The sequence below is a fragment of the Cibotium barometz genome, chromosome 14, assembly GCF_041138505.1.
Source record: "Cibotium barometz isolate CiBa-2024 chromosome 14, ASM4113850v1, whole genome shotgun sequence".
In the NCBI taxonomy this organism is placed as follows: domain Eukaryota; kingdom Viridiplantae; phylum Streptophyta; class Polypodiopsida; order Cyatheales; family Cibotiaceae; genus Cibotium; species Cibotium barometz.
The window spans coordinates 45169908-45182869 of record NC_141059.1 but is presented as its reverse complement, the minus strand read 5'-3'; the positions used below and the strand labels follow the sequence as shown (position 1 = coordinate 45182869).

The following is a 12962-nucleotide window of genomic DNA, read 5'->3' as shown; positions in this document are numbered from 1 at the left end:
CCTCTTCTTTCTTGAGATTGCTATGCATAACTTGATTGACATCTCTACTATGCTTATATAAGCCCATGGTTGTCTTTGTTTTGAAATCACTCTCTCTGAGAGTTTGTACAACGTTTTTTAATGAAATATAAGAGCACTTTGAGATTTTCCCTTCACAACCATGTCTTCTTAAATGCAAGTTAAATGCTGATGGTTCTCATTCCAAAACTATTCCCAAACCTTTAAGCTCTATTTGAGTCAATGAGTGGCCTCTGAGAAAATATCTTCTCAGTATCGTCAAACAACGAAAGATAAGCAGCACTGTGTGGCTGCTTTCTAGCCATGAGGTAGTAGTCATCTAGACTTGTTTAACATGCTCATTCTTCTGACACATAACTTAGAATCCAAGAATTGGTCTTCCAAACCATATGAATACCAGTTCCTGAGGTAGAAAAGCAAACATTTTTTTTAAACAAACCTTCATGAGAGCTGTTGTGCCAAAACATGTACCACTTGTCTATGTCGTACCATTGCTATTTGAGGTGTCTGTGCTAGTGAGGCTATGTTGTTTTTCTGCTAGTGTGGATGATGAATGGACCATCATCTAAATTCATATTGTCTTTGCTACTTAAAATGGTCTTATCATCTCCAATTCTCTGTTGAAAAGAAAACAACATTAAAGGCAAAGCACCTGGGTCCACGGTCTTGACAACTTGACTATCACAGACTATTTATTCCTTATGTTTATTTTGCATGATTATCTCTACCTAATCTCTCTGTCTATCTTTCCTTTTAAATAGCCCTTGCCCAAATTTGACCTTCCTCATCTGCAAAGCTGTTCTGAGGGTCTCACAGCAACAAGAAAGGCCTTTTATAGCATGAAAGAAGGCTCCTTTTCAGGAGGAGTCACATGATAGCCACCATGAGATGATGCAAAGTAGGGTGATCAACCCAGCTAAATCAACACATTTGTAAGTAGCAAGTAAAAACCCACACATTTGAAATTCCACCGTCTACTCCACTTTGCATGGCACATTGTCAAGCCGAAAGGTCATGTGAGACCCCCACCCCCTCTGAGGGTGCTGGCGGCGGAAGCAGCGTCAACCTCACCCGCGGGGCAAGGATCCACACTCAGGGCCTCGCCCACAGATGTCCGGACAGGAGACTAGTCCGGCGATTCCTCCGAAAAACCGAACCCGGAAAAACTTCCCTCGCCCGAAAGGCACAGGCGATTCCTCCAGGGAAAATCTTCAAACGGGAGAATTAATCTAACGAGTCAAAGTCTTCACTATTCAAATTGATCTGACCAAACCTGAAGTCACATGGTCAGACCAAAGAAGAGACTTGCACTTGGTCCATAGAATCACCACTTTTTTCCTCTTTTAACGAGCTCCCACAAAACAAGGGTCTTCTTAGGACTTAATCTAACTAGCGTAACTAATCATAACTTAATGGTATCGCAGGAATTCCCTGATCCAACCTAACCCCAATTGGTCCATGGGTTAGCAAACCACCCGACCACTGTATTGGTGGGATTCCTTTATAAGGATTTGATTATGTTTGGCCTGGGTAACCGAGGAAAAGAGTTCCCAGGCCCCCTAGCCGCCGGCATTTCATGCAAAAATTAAGATAGGCATACCACGTACATACCCAATATGAAATTGCCATTATAACAGAATCGGTTGTCTTTAAAACAACCCTTCAATGAAAATCGTAATATTACTGATCATCATCCTTCAAAATTTTGAGTCCATTGTATTACAAAATATGTCATCTAGACTCTCCGTTGAAGACCAGATAGCCAGCCAATGAGATCCAATAGTGATTTAACCACATAAAATATCTAAATATATACTTTCTACTACTTAATTTATCAATCCTAATTCTCTAGGTAGAATGGTGAAAATTCATCTTTTGTCACCAAAATTTAATTCAATTCTTTCTGTACTTAAATACCATAAAATTTCTTCTTTTAACTAAATACCAATTCTTTTTGTACTTAAATACCATAAAATTTCTTCTTTTAACTAAATACCAATATCCATTTTTTTTAATAAGCTTAAAATTCTCTTTTTCTCATTTAATGATTGGATTCGAATTGTCATGGGAATTCCTCTTTTATCATGAAATAAACTTATCTAAAATTTCTTTTTAATTTAATAAAAATATTCATTAATTCAAATAAACCAAGAATTCCACTTTTACCATTTAAATGATTGAATTCCAAATGTCATGGAAATTCTTCTTTTATCATAAAATAAATTTTCTCATGCATAAATTTATCTAAGATTCTTCTTTAAAATTTAAATAAAAATATCCATTAATTCAATTATGCCAAGAATTCCACTTTTACCATTTAAATGATTGAATTCCAAATGTCATGAGAATTCCTCTTTTATCATTAAAATTTTCTCATGTATAAAAATAAATTTATCTAAAAATTTTCTAAAAATATTCATTATTTTCATATCGCAGATTTTCTCTTTTTCCATTTGATTACATGGATCTCCATTGTCATGGGGATTCCTCTTTTTGTATGAAAATAGAAATACCAAAAATTCTTCATTTCTCTAATTAATTATTTACGCATAAATACTAAAAATTAGTTTTCCATGAATGTAATGAAAATTATTCTTTTAGCATAGGATGACTAATCTTAGAATATGGTAGGAAGTCCTCTTTTCACATTATGCATAAAAATAATTTATGTATTAATTTCTAAAAATTTTGCTATAGCTCCGTTGTTGCTATTACTGATAATTTTAATAAATTTTGAAAGAACAAGACTTTGTAATACTATTATGATAGAATAACTATCATTTAGATGTAAATCCAATTTATGGAATTAAATCATAAGTTTATCATAATTTTATTAGCATATAAGCATTAAAAAACCATTTCTTTAACCTCTAGCTTAACTAGCATAGAGTTTGATTTTTGAATTGAGAATTTATCAATGAGAAGCATCATTTGAATAGAGAATTGGTCATAGGAATGACCATTCTTTTGGAGAGAGAGAGATATACATAAAAACATCCTAAATTAAGCATAAAGGTAAACTTTTTGTGATTAATCATTAGAATTCTTTAGAAATCTTAATTTGCATTGAAAAACAATCCATTTGAAACTTTTCAAGCTTGAGAGGGATTGAGAAGTGAAAACATTGAGAATATTAGAGAAAAACCATGAAATTATATCTTACCTCTTGTTTTTGTTTGCTTCTTTCTCTCAGAAGGAAGCCCCCAACCAATCAATTGGTTAGTGTGTTGAGAGGAAAGCTCCAAGGATGGTTGAAGAGAGAGAGAGAGAGAGAGAGAGAAGTTCCAATCTCTCCAAAATGTTGAGGATTTTTAAGGGATAATAGAAAACATGGTTATTTTAATGTAATACTAGCATGGTCTAGTTCACAGATGAGAATACAAAAGAATGAGGGTCTACTTACAGGTGAGGGAGGCCACTAACTGAGTCCAACTAAGTTCTAAAATTTTTCAGCTTCAGTTTGGTCGAATTTGGACAAGATTTGGATGACCAGTTTAGCTCCCATTTTGATCTAGTTTAATTCAGAAAAGAGGAGAGATAAAAATATCTTAATATTTTTGAATTAAAACCCCCCCCACACATGTGAAGGAGGCGCCTACCTCAAAGGTCTCCCCTTCCTTACCAAGGTGTCAAAAATTCATCATTCTTCCAAAAATAAACTTTGTACTTAACCAACTCTTCATCTTATGTGAGCATTTACTCATTTTTGGGTATTTTCTTTTGTTCATTGGATTTATCTCATTCCAACACTTGGATTAATCTTATTGACCCATAGAAACCTTAATTGGACCATAATCCAAAAATTTCAAAAAATCTTGATCCTTAGAAGGCTAAGGTCTTTTAAATCATTTTTAATTGATTCTTAATGCATCTTAGAGAATTTATTTTGAACTTCTGTTTCAGGAAAATATATTTTTGATATTAGCAGAATCTGTTTATCCAAAAATATCTCAATATTGAATTCTCTCTCTTTCTCTCTCTCTCTCTCTCTCTCAATTTTCATCTCTCTTCTAGGCAAAAATAAGGAAAATCAATATTTTCTTGTATTTCAAAAATAAGAAATGATTACAGGGGATTGAAGTAAAGCTTATTCATTATTCAAGCCGAAGAGGAATCTTACAGGTCATCATGCAAAGAGGCAAGCCAAGAAAGCAATAACTATCTTTAAGTCCACAGACAAACAACAGCATGGATTAACCCTCTCTCTTTGAAAAGGCAAAAAGAGGTACACTATCCTGTGTTAACCAGAAACCCCATCATGACCAAGAAAGAGAGAGAGAGAGAGAGAGAGAGAGAGAGAGAAATGCTTATGCCTTGCCCATACACCATAGTGCTATTATGTAAAATCTTAGGACGGTAGTAAAGGCTGGTAGCAAATTGTGTGAATTTGAAACCAACTAATGAATTACACCATTTATTCAGATTAAAAGCTATTGCTTCAGGCCTTGTGATGTGGGGGACACATCCAATTTTTCAGCCCTGGCTCCACCCATTTGGAAAATCACCCTCAGCCTCTAACCTCGAGATTCCACTTTTTAGAACAGAGAGGATTTTTCTTTTACACCATAGGAAACGGGCGTTGTTCTGTATAGTGTGTTTCACAAAGCCATGCTACTTGGGAGGTGTCCTGGTAGATAGCACGCCTGAGCTTGAACTTCTTGTGTATGTTGCTCTCAGTCATGCCCCCGTTCTGCTCAAGCACGCTCACCAGGCATTGCTGCCATCCTGTATAGGCCTCCACCGATGTTGATACTTTTGCTAGCAGGCTCTCATTTTCAAGAAAGCCTGGCGTGTCCAGCGCAAGCGCAATGAGTTGAGAGAAGTCGGGCCCCATGGTTCCTGCACCTCCCACCACATGAGCGCCCACTTTAGCAACCACTGTCAGAAGCTTCAAGAAGCCCTTCACATAGGGGATAGCCTTTCCCAAGCATGCCCCCTCATCTATGGTGCTCACATACAGGCCCTCTTGGCTCTCCACCCTATGTGGACACGCCCTGTGCTCGCAGAACAACTCAATGTGCACATTCTTCACCTCCCTGAAGAGCACCGTCACCAGCCTTCTCCTAGCTCCCATTGCATTCAAATCTGTGCTCAAGAAGACCAAACGAGGGACCCTCCCTGCCTCACTTTCTATAGAAAAATTCAAGGATTGCTCCACCATCTTCTGAATTTGTGGCAAGACATTGCTCCTCATACTTATGATGTTGCCATGCATAACATCCAATCTTTTCAGGCTTTTCAGGATGTCATCATGCATGGCATCCATTCTCGACCTCAACCCATCCAGCCCCGCCTTCATGCTTCTCATTTCCCGGTAGATCGCCCTCACCATGCTCTTACTCGCTGTGAGCACATCTCCATTTTCTGCATCGTCACCTTGAAGCGTGCTCCCTGACTGAACATCCTCATGCATCAAACTTTCATCTACATCCTTTGTGCTACATGGAAAACTCATGAGCAGAGCATCTTGCAAAGACGACTCATAAGACTTCAGTACCTCCATATACTCGTCGTAACCCAACAGATCAATAAGTCGATTTGCAACAGGTTGCACATAACCGTTGCCCTCCCACAAGTGAAGTAATCTCTCTTGCCTTCGTCCTTCTTCCAACTGCTTTCTAAGCTCTTGTTTCAGCTCAAGGATCAAAACACATTGGTCTTCTCTAGCATGTGAAGGGGCAGGAAGATGCAAACAATCAGGACGAATGACACCCTCCACAAGCTTCACTCCTTGGTTGCCCACAGGTTGAGCACACACTGTAATTAGAGTCTTAATGATCTCATTCTCCACATATGCCGCCAAAGTGTTTCTAACATCTCCCTGATCTGGGGCACGCACCATCACATTGATGACATGTTCCCCTTTCGCAAGGCCCAATTCCACAATGATCTCCATGTCTTGCACACAAATGGACATAAAATGTTTACCCTGTTTCACATCTGCTTTGTACGCTGAGAAAGCTTTTTTAAAAACTACCTGCAAAATCCAAGTAATAAAAAGCGTTATTTCTTGAGTCCTCTTGTTCTAAGCAGTTAAACAAGTAGGATATCCACCAATTACCTGTATCATAGGAAAGAGCCCCGGGGTAAGAAAAGTCAGATCCTTCTTAGCGCACTCCAGTCTTCTACCCAAATAAGCATACTCTTGGATTGACCCATCAAGTGCTCCTCTCCATCGCAAATGCCTTGTTTTTCTCTCATCTGTTTCTGATTCTATAAGAGTGCCTGGAATGAAAACCATGCCATCAGCATCGTCCGGAACTTTGCAGCAAAGATGCATTGCTTCCATCAAACTTATTAGTACAGCACCCTCCACTTTCGAGTGAGTGGTCATCTCTAGTAGCTTCTCTAGATAATCCTGTTTGGCGTAACCATTAAGGGGGAGGAATGCTTTTGATGATGTATGATCAGAGTGAGGGAAATGAATAAGGCTGCCCATCACCTCATGACAGAACCAACTTGGGTCAAGGACAAGGAGAGGCAAATTACTTAGGTGAATGATGTCCCCAGACTCATTCAAAGAGTAGGCAATTGCCTTTTGAACATCAGGGTTGGTGAACTTGAACTGATCTCTACAGACTTCACTAAAATCAACCCAAGGAATGATTGGCTTCAGTTTATCCAATGACTCAGTTGCAAGCCTTGATGACAGGTACTTGCTCACTTCACTGCATATGCTGTACACCTCAACACCATTTAGAACCTCCTTGGCGGTGCCAAAAATGCAAGAGGCCACACACTCTGCAGAAGCAGTACTCCTTGCATCCACTTCCAGAACGTCAACCACTTGGATGATCTTGCTAAAACTAGAAGCAATGGCCTCAATTGAAGGTGTAAGGGCAGCCTTGACCAACATCGTCTGATCCTTGCGGGTGAGAACCACAATAAGCTTGCGCAAAATGTTGGACTGACGGGTTTTAGAGGCAATGAACTTAAGCCAGTAACGAAAACTAGCCTCAAATTTAACTTGGTTTTTTGAGTTTCCTGGTCTTTCATCCTTGCTGTTTATGGGGCTCCATACAAACATAAACATGGCTGGACTGCTGTGATTTGTGCTGGATTCAGGAAACATATGATCGTGGAATGCATGAAATTCCGCTTGCCCTGCCATGTCCCATGCAGACAGTTGGATCCCATCTTTCATGATCGTGTGAACATGAATTCCTTCAGTGCGCTGATCCAAAGCACAATGAGAACCATGTTCCTGGATCTGAATTCCATGTGGCTCCACAACATGAGAAGAACCACGACACACAAAATTGGCTTTCAATTTGCAAGTGACATCTGCCACTTTTATCAACAGTTTATGAAGGGAACCTGCTGATGGTTGGACGACTGCTTGTGAGCGCATTGTAGACAAAGTTGACAACAGGGTTGTCTTTCCTGCACTTTACAAGAACGAATTTAGTTAACAATTTTAAATGAGATCTCCAATCAAAGTCTTAAAGATCACATCTGTGAAGGGTCATGAGAGAGATCGCTTGCCTGCACATGCATCTCCACAAATGAACAGGCGCACTGCAGTGGCAGGTAATTTGCTTGCATCTTTACACTTGGACGGGTGCACTTCAGTGGCAGGTAATTTTTTTCGAGCTTTGCAAGACTGGAACACTACGTGCACTGCAGTGGCAAGTAATTTGCTTGCTTGCTCTATACGGCGGCTGAACAGGATCTCTGAATTGTCAGGTAATCTGCTAAAGCAGATGTCAGGAAGTAATGTGCTAGAGAGAGAGAAAGAGAGAGGACCAATTCAAAGAGACTAGGTCACTAGTCCACTCACCAATTCAATAAGACACTATAGACCACAAAGAGACAGGACCAATTCAAAGAGACTAGGTCACTAGACTAAGACACTATAGTCCACAAAGAGAGAGGACCAATTCAAAGAGACTAGGTCACTAAGTCCACTCACCAATTCAATAAGACAGTATAGTCCACATAGAGTCAGGCACTATAGTACAGAACCCTCCACTTTCGAGTGAGTGGTCATCTCTAGTAGCTTCTCTAGATAATCCTGTTTGGCGTAACCATTAAGGGGGAGGAATGCTTTTGATGATGTATGATCAGAGTGAGGGAAATGAATAAGGCTGCCCATCACCTCATGACAGAACCAACTTGGGTCAAGGACAAGGAGAGGCAAATTGCTTAGGTAAATGATGTCCCCAGACTCATTCAAAGAGTATGCAATTGCCTTTTGAACATCAGGGTCGGTGATCTTGAACTGATCTCTACAGACTTCACTAAAATCAACCCAAGGAATGATTGGCTGCTTCTGTTTATCCAATGACTCAGTTGCAAGCCTTGATGACAGGTACTTGCTCACTTCACTGCATATGCTGTACACCTCAACACCATTTAGAAATCTCCTTGGCGGTGCCAAAAATGCAAGAGGCCACACACTCTGCAGAAGCAGTACTCCTTGCATCCACTTCCAGAACGTCAACCACTTGGATGATCTTGCTAAAACTAGAAGCAATGGCCTCAATTGAAGGTGTAAGGGCATCCTTGACCAACATCGTCTGATCCTTGCGGGTGAGAACCACAATAAGCTTGCACAAAATGTTGGACTGACGGGTTTTAGAGGCAATGAACTTAAGCCAGTAACGAAAACTAGCCTCAAATTTAACTTGGTTTTTTGAGTTTCGTGGTCTTTCATCCTTGCTGTTTATGGGGCTCCATACAAACATAAACATGGCTGGACTGCTGTGATTTGTGCTCATATGATCGTGGAATGCATGAAATTCCGCTTGCCCTGCCATGTCCCATGCAGACAGTTGGATCCCATCTTTCATGATCGTGTGAACATGAATTCCGCGAGTGCGCTCCAAAGCACAGTGAGAACCATGTTCCTGGATCTGAAATCCATGTGGCTCCACAACATGAGAAGAACCACCACGACACAAAAAATTGGCTTTCAATTTGCAAGTGACATATGCCACTTTTATCAACAGTTTATGAAGGGAACCTGCTGATGGTTGGAACGACTGCTTGTGAGCGCATTGTAGACAAAGTTGACAACAGGGTTGTCTTTCCTGCACTTTACAAGAACGAATTTAGTTAACAATTTTAAATGAGATCTCCAATCAAAGTCTTAAAGATCACATCTGTGAAGGGTCATGAGAGAGATCGCTTGCCTGCACATGCATCTCCACAAATGAACAGGCGCGCTGCAGTGGCAGGTAATTTGCTTGGTTGCAAGTGCCTCAAGTTTGAATATCTTTGCCGGTTTAGAAGAAGTTGTGCTTTAATGGCAGGGTCCGAGAGCTCAAACTTTTCCAAGTGTAGGTGTGGGAGACCTGAATAATTCAATGCGTCGACAATTGCACCAACTAGTGTATTATCGTTTGGAGGTACATACAATACATCTCCTAAGGAAAGGCTGTAGAGAGGAAAGTCTATGGAGTTTTTCAAGCATACCATGGTATAAATCAAATCTTCAAAACGCAGAGTAAAGCCTGTCAACGACAAGTATTTAAGCTGTTAATTCAAAAATTTGCTGAGGGCTTGAGAGGGCCATGTGAACCTGTACATCTCAATCTCATCGATCAGTATTGGAGGATGCTGAAGAGCTAGAGTGAGTGAGTGTGTGATTGAACCCCTATCGAGATTTGCCAGAGCCTCTATGAATTCAGGACTCAGATCAACATCTTCAAGGTGGAGATTGTCCAGGGAGATTCCAGCAAGCAAGTTTTCATTTATAAACGGTAGCTCGGGAAAACTGCTGAACAACTTTTCATTTCTTATTCTTTTATTGTGATGGAGGACTTCTAAGAGTTTATTACCTGCATCATGATTATAGTGGTGCATGAAGAAAAGACTGGTAGCGGATGAGATGTGGAGAGCTCTCCACAACTTGTCGTCTGGCATGAAACCTATCAGATAGACAGCGCTAGATTTGGCGACCGCTTGCAGGTAAAGCTCCCCCTTCGCGCCCAGCCTCGACATGCCCAACATCATGTCCTCTCTCCCCCATCTCTCTCCCACCAAAGCAGACTCCACCACCACCTCATGAATGCTGCGCCCCGAGAATATCTCTGTATCAACCAGAAACAGATTCTTACCAGCTGACTCCTCCCATTTACCTGACAGTTCTATTGCCTTCTCTACATCCTTCATACTCCATGTTTTCTTGACATAGACGGACTCTTGAGGCTCTACTTGCAGCAAAGCCATTATCTGGAGGCTAAATACGCTGTGTGTTTTGGGTCCTCGCTGAAAATGGGAGTGGGGTGTATGTTGTTAGTAGGCAAGGATAAGTACATGGGATATATGCATAGGTAGAGGACGACAGAAAATGCATGGTTTGAATGTGTAAAAGGAGGAAAAATCTGAGGAAAGATTGAGGAGAGACGAGGATGCAAATGTTAGAAAGGGAGGGAGCGAGAGACAGAGAGAGAGAGATTAATTTTCAACAAAGAGAGGAAGGATTGAGGAGAGAGGAGGATACAAATGCTAGAGAGAGAAAGAGAGAGGACCAATTCAAAGAGACTAGGTCACTAGTCCACTCACCAATTCGATAAAGACACTATAGTCCACAAAGAGAGAGGACCAATTGAAAGAGATATCTATCTCGTTTTCACATTCAAGACATGGTTTAAAAAAATGCGTGCATGAGTATATGTGTTTAGTACATTGACTCTTCATCAACAATAATAAACACACAAAATTCATATTTTTGAGACTCAAAATATGTACATAAAAAATAAACTCAACTTTTAAATGAGAAAAAAGCCATTAATTAAATAAATCTTGTTAGCCATAAGGCCTCCAGGAAGTTTGGGTATGAATGAGGTCTTATAAACGGGCACTTTTTACCTTGGCTGGACAAGGGTTTTTTCCTATGTGAACACACTAACATGTGGTTTTTAGCCTTGGGACTAGAGTACTAAAAGTACTCTCATTCCTATACTCACACATCTTATCATCATGGAGTACACTTCCAGCACTTGCATGTTCTCTTCTTTCTCTACTTGCGTACTTGTGTGTGTGTGTGTGTGAGCTTGCATCGCAACCCAGTCGTGGTATCAGTAGGGAGCCAGCTACCGCTTTTCGCTTCCGTGCACGCACATTTCTCAGATTTGCAATTTTCTCAAAGATCTTATGATTGAGAGATTGAGCGATCCGAGAGTATTCTGATCAGGTGTCCAGGTGTCTTGTGGTTTTACTCCCCTTTTGAAGCCATTCGTGCACTCGAAATTGCCAACGGAGCTACGGTTTAGGAGCTACAATTCAGCTCATGTTTTTCTTGCTCACTAGCATATTTTCTACACAGGCTACAGGTTTCATAGCTTCAGCTCGATTTGGCAGTTTATGTATCTTTGTGTGGACATTTGGCATAGGATTTTACCAATGTACGTACACACTTGTGGATACTTGTCAGATTAGCAAGTAATTTATGCACGCTTCTTGTGTGGATCTTTCGAGGTTTTACGACAGGTTTCTACAGGTGTCTGAGTATATATGTATACATTTGTGGGTGACGTACAGTGAATGTACACTTTTGTGCAGATCTTACAATGCATGTATACACTTGTGGGATACATTTACATATTCTTGTGAGTATTCGTGGTATTTGGGTATTTCTTCCAAATCTTACATGTTCATAGTTTTTTTTGTTGTTGACGCATGTATATGTACACATTTGTGGGTTATGTACACTGCATGTATACGCTTGTGTCTACTCTTACTACAGATTATTCTTGACACTGTCATATGTAATGTTGTTTTGGGCTTTTGCTACCTAGCCTTGCAGGATCAATATTTGTCTCATTCAGAGGTGTTCTTGGTTACTACATGTATTGAGCAGACAGTAATGGTGGAAGTCTGGTTCAGGCCACCCACCATAGCCCGCCAAGAGAGAGGAGATCGGTACCTTGGGTGTAGTAGAAAAAGCGACTAACAGCAGCACAACAGCATCACACGAGAGAAAGTCGAGAGAAGCTAGAGCACGTTGCCGCCGCCATTGCCACAGTGCACAGAAAAGCAACCAACTATTCATCACAAAAGAGCGAAGTAGAGAGAAGATCTCCGTGATGCTGATGATGATGACGATTGGAAAGCAGAGAGACCAGGGAGCAACCAGTGCCACAAAATCGTGCAGGAGCATAAAGCGTAGCACATGATAAGGTTGCATTTTAAAAATAATAAAAAATGGATGTAAAGTGACTTTAATCAGAGGTGTTCGCATGCAAACAATGATAGTTATGCTCATGGATTGCAAGCACAAGTTTTTCATGGGCTACAATAGCATCGACCAAATCAACAGTACATGGGCTTCATCAAAGCCAACCTCATCATAGAAAATATATAAATTCCAAAATCATCTCTTTAAAAAAAATGTAACCTTTGTAAGTCACCATATGAGCAAGTATACAATGTGATTGATCATGAGTTAAAAGTCATTGTAAAAGCGGCCATTTATGAGCACACATGCAAAAGGAAATTAGAACCACTACCCACTTCTTAAACAAAAATTTGTTGTAAAGAAAAAATCCTACTTCCTACAAAAAGTGCGTGTAACTACCCTCTGGCACCAATGATGTAGCCAAGGTAGAAGAAATAGCCAAAATTTATAACCCTACTCTTAGAAGAGACCTCTAGACCTCAAAGATAGGTCAAGTCTTTATCAAGGGGAGAGACCTCACTCTTAGAGATGACCTTTAGGCCTCAAAGATAGGTCAAGTCACCATCAAGGGGGGGGGGAGTTCTAAAGTAGCACATGAGCCAAAGTTGCTCACAGCACATAAGGGAATGTAAAAATTAAAAATTCAAAACAACATTTTGTAACCGACATCCAACCATCTTGAGTAGCCCAAATATTTGGCATCAAGGGGAGGGTGTTGAGAAATGTGGTGCCATGGAGCACAACAAAGGTAGGGAGTGAGTCACATGAACAAGAGAATAAGCATGCACATTGGATAAAGGAATAGACTAATAGTCTAATA

The 12962-nt window shown here is 40.3% G+C and overlaps 2 protein-coding genes across 4 annotated transcripts; both read right to left on the bottom strand.

Moving 5' to 3' along the window:
* Positions 1-4095: 4095 nt before the first annotated feature.
* Positions 4096-7759, bottom strand: LOC147632073 (protein TORNADO 1-like). Its single transcript, XM_086808645.1, has 3 exons — positions 7504-7759; positions 6080-7401; positions 4096-5995 (listed from the first exon to the last, which is right to left on the bottom strand). The coding sequence occupies exons 2-3, from the start codon at positions 7367-7369 to the stop codon at positions 4577-4579; spliced, it is 2709 nt and encodes a 902-aa protein (XP_086664771.1). The 5' UTR covers positions 7370-7401; positions 7504-7759; the 3' UTR covers positions 4096-4576.
* LOC147632072 (protein TORNADO 1-like) lies at positions 7759-12221 on the bottom strand. Of its 3 annotated transcripts, XM_086808647.1 has the most exons (5): positions 11891-12221; positions 9436-9541; positions 9153-9314; positions 8984-9050; positions 7759-8873 (listed from the first exon to the last, which is right to left on the bottom strand). In XM_086808647.1, the coding sequence occupies exons 3-5, from the start codon at positions 9158-9160 to the stop codon at positions 8364-8366; spliced, it is 585 nt and encodes a 194-aa protein (XP_086664773.1). In that variant the 5' UTR covers positions 9161-9314; positions 9436-9541; positions 11891-12221; the 3' UTR covers positions 7759-8363. The 3 variants fall into 3 exon arrangements, 2 of the variants coding, with proteins under 2 accessions (XP_086664773.1, XP_086664772.1); XM_086808646.1 differs by lacking the exons at positions 9436-9541; positions 11891-12221 and adding an exon at positions 9801-10444 and having other exon boundaries at positions 8665-8873; XR_015267415.1 differs by lacking the exons at positions 7759-8873; positions 8984-9050; positions 11891-12221 and having other exon boundaries at positions 9065-9314; positions 9436-10444.
* Positions 12222-12962: the final 741 nt, after the last annotated feature.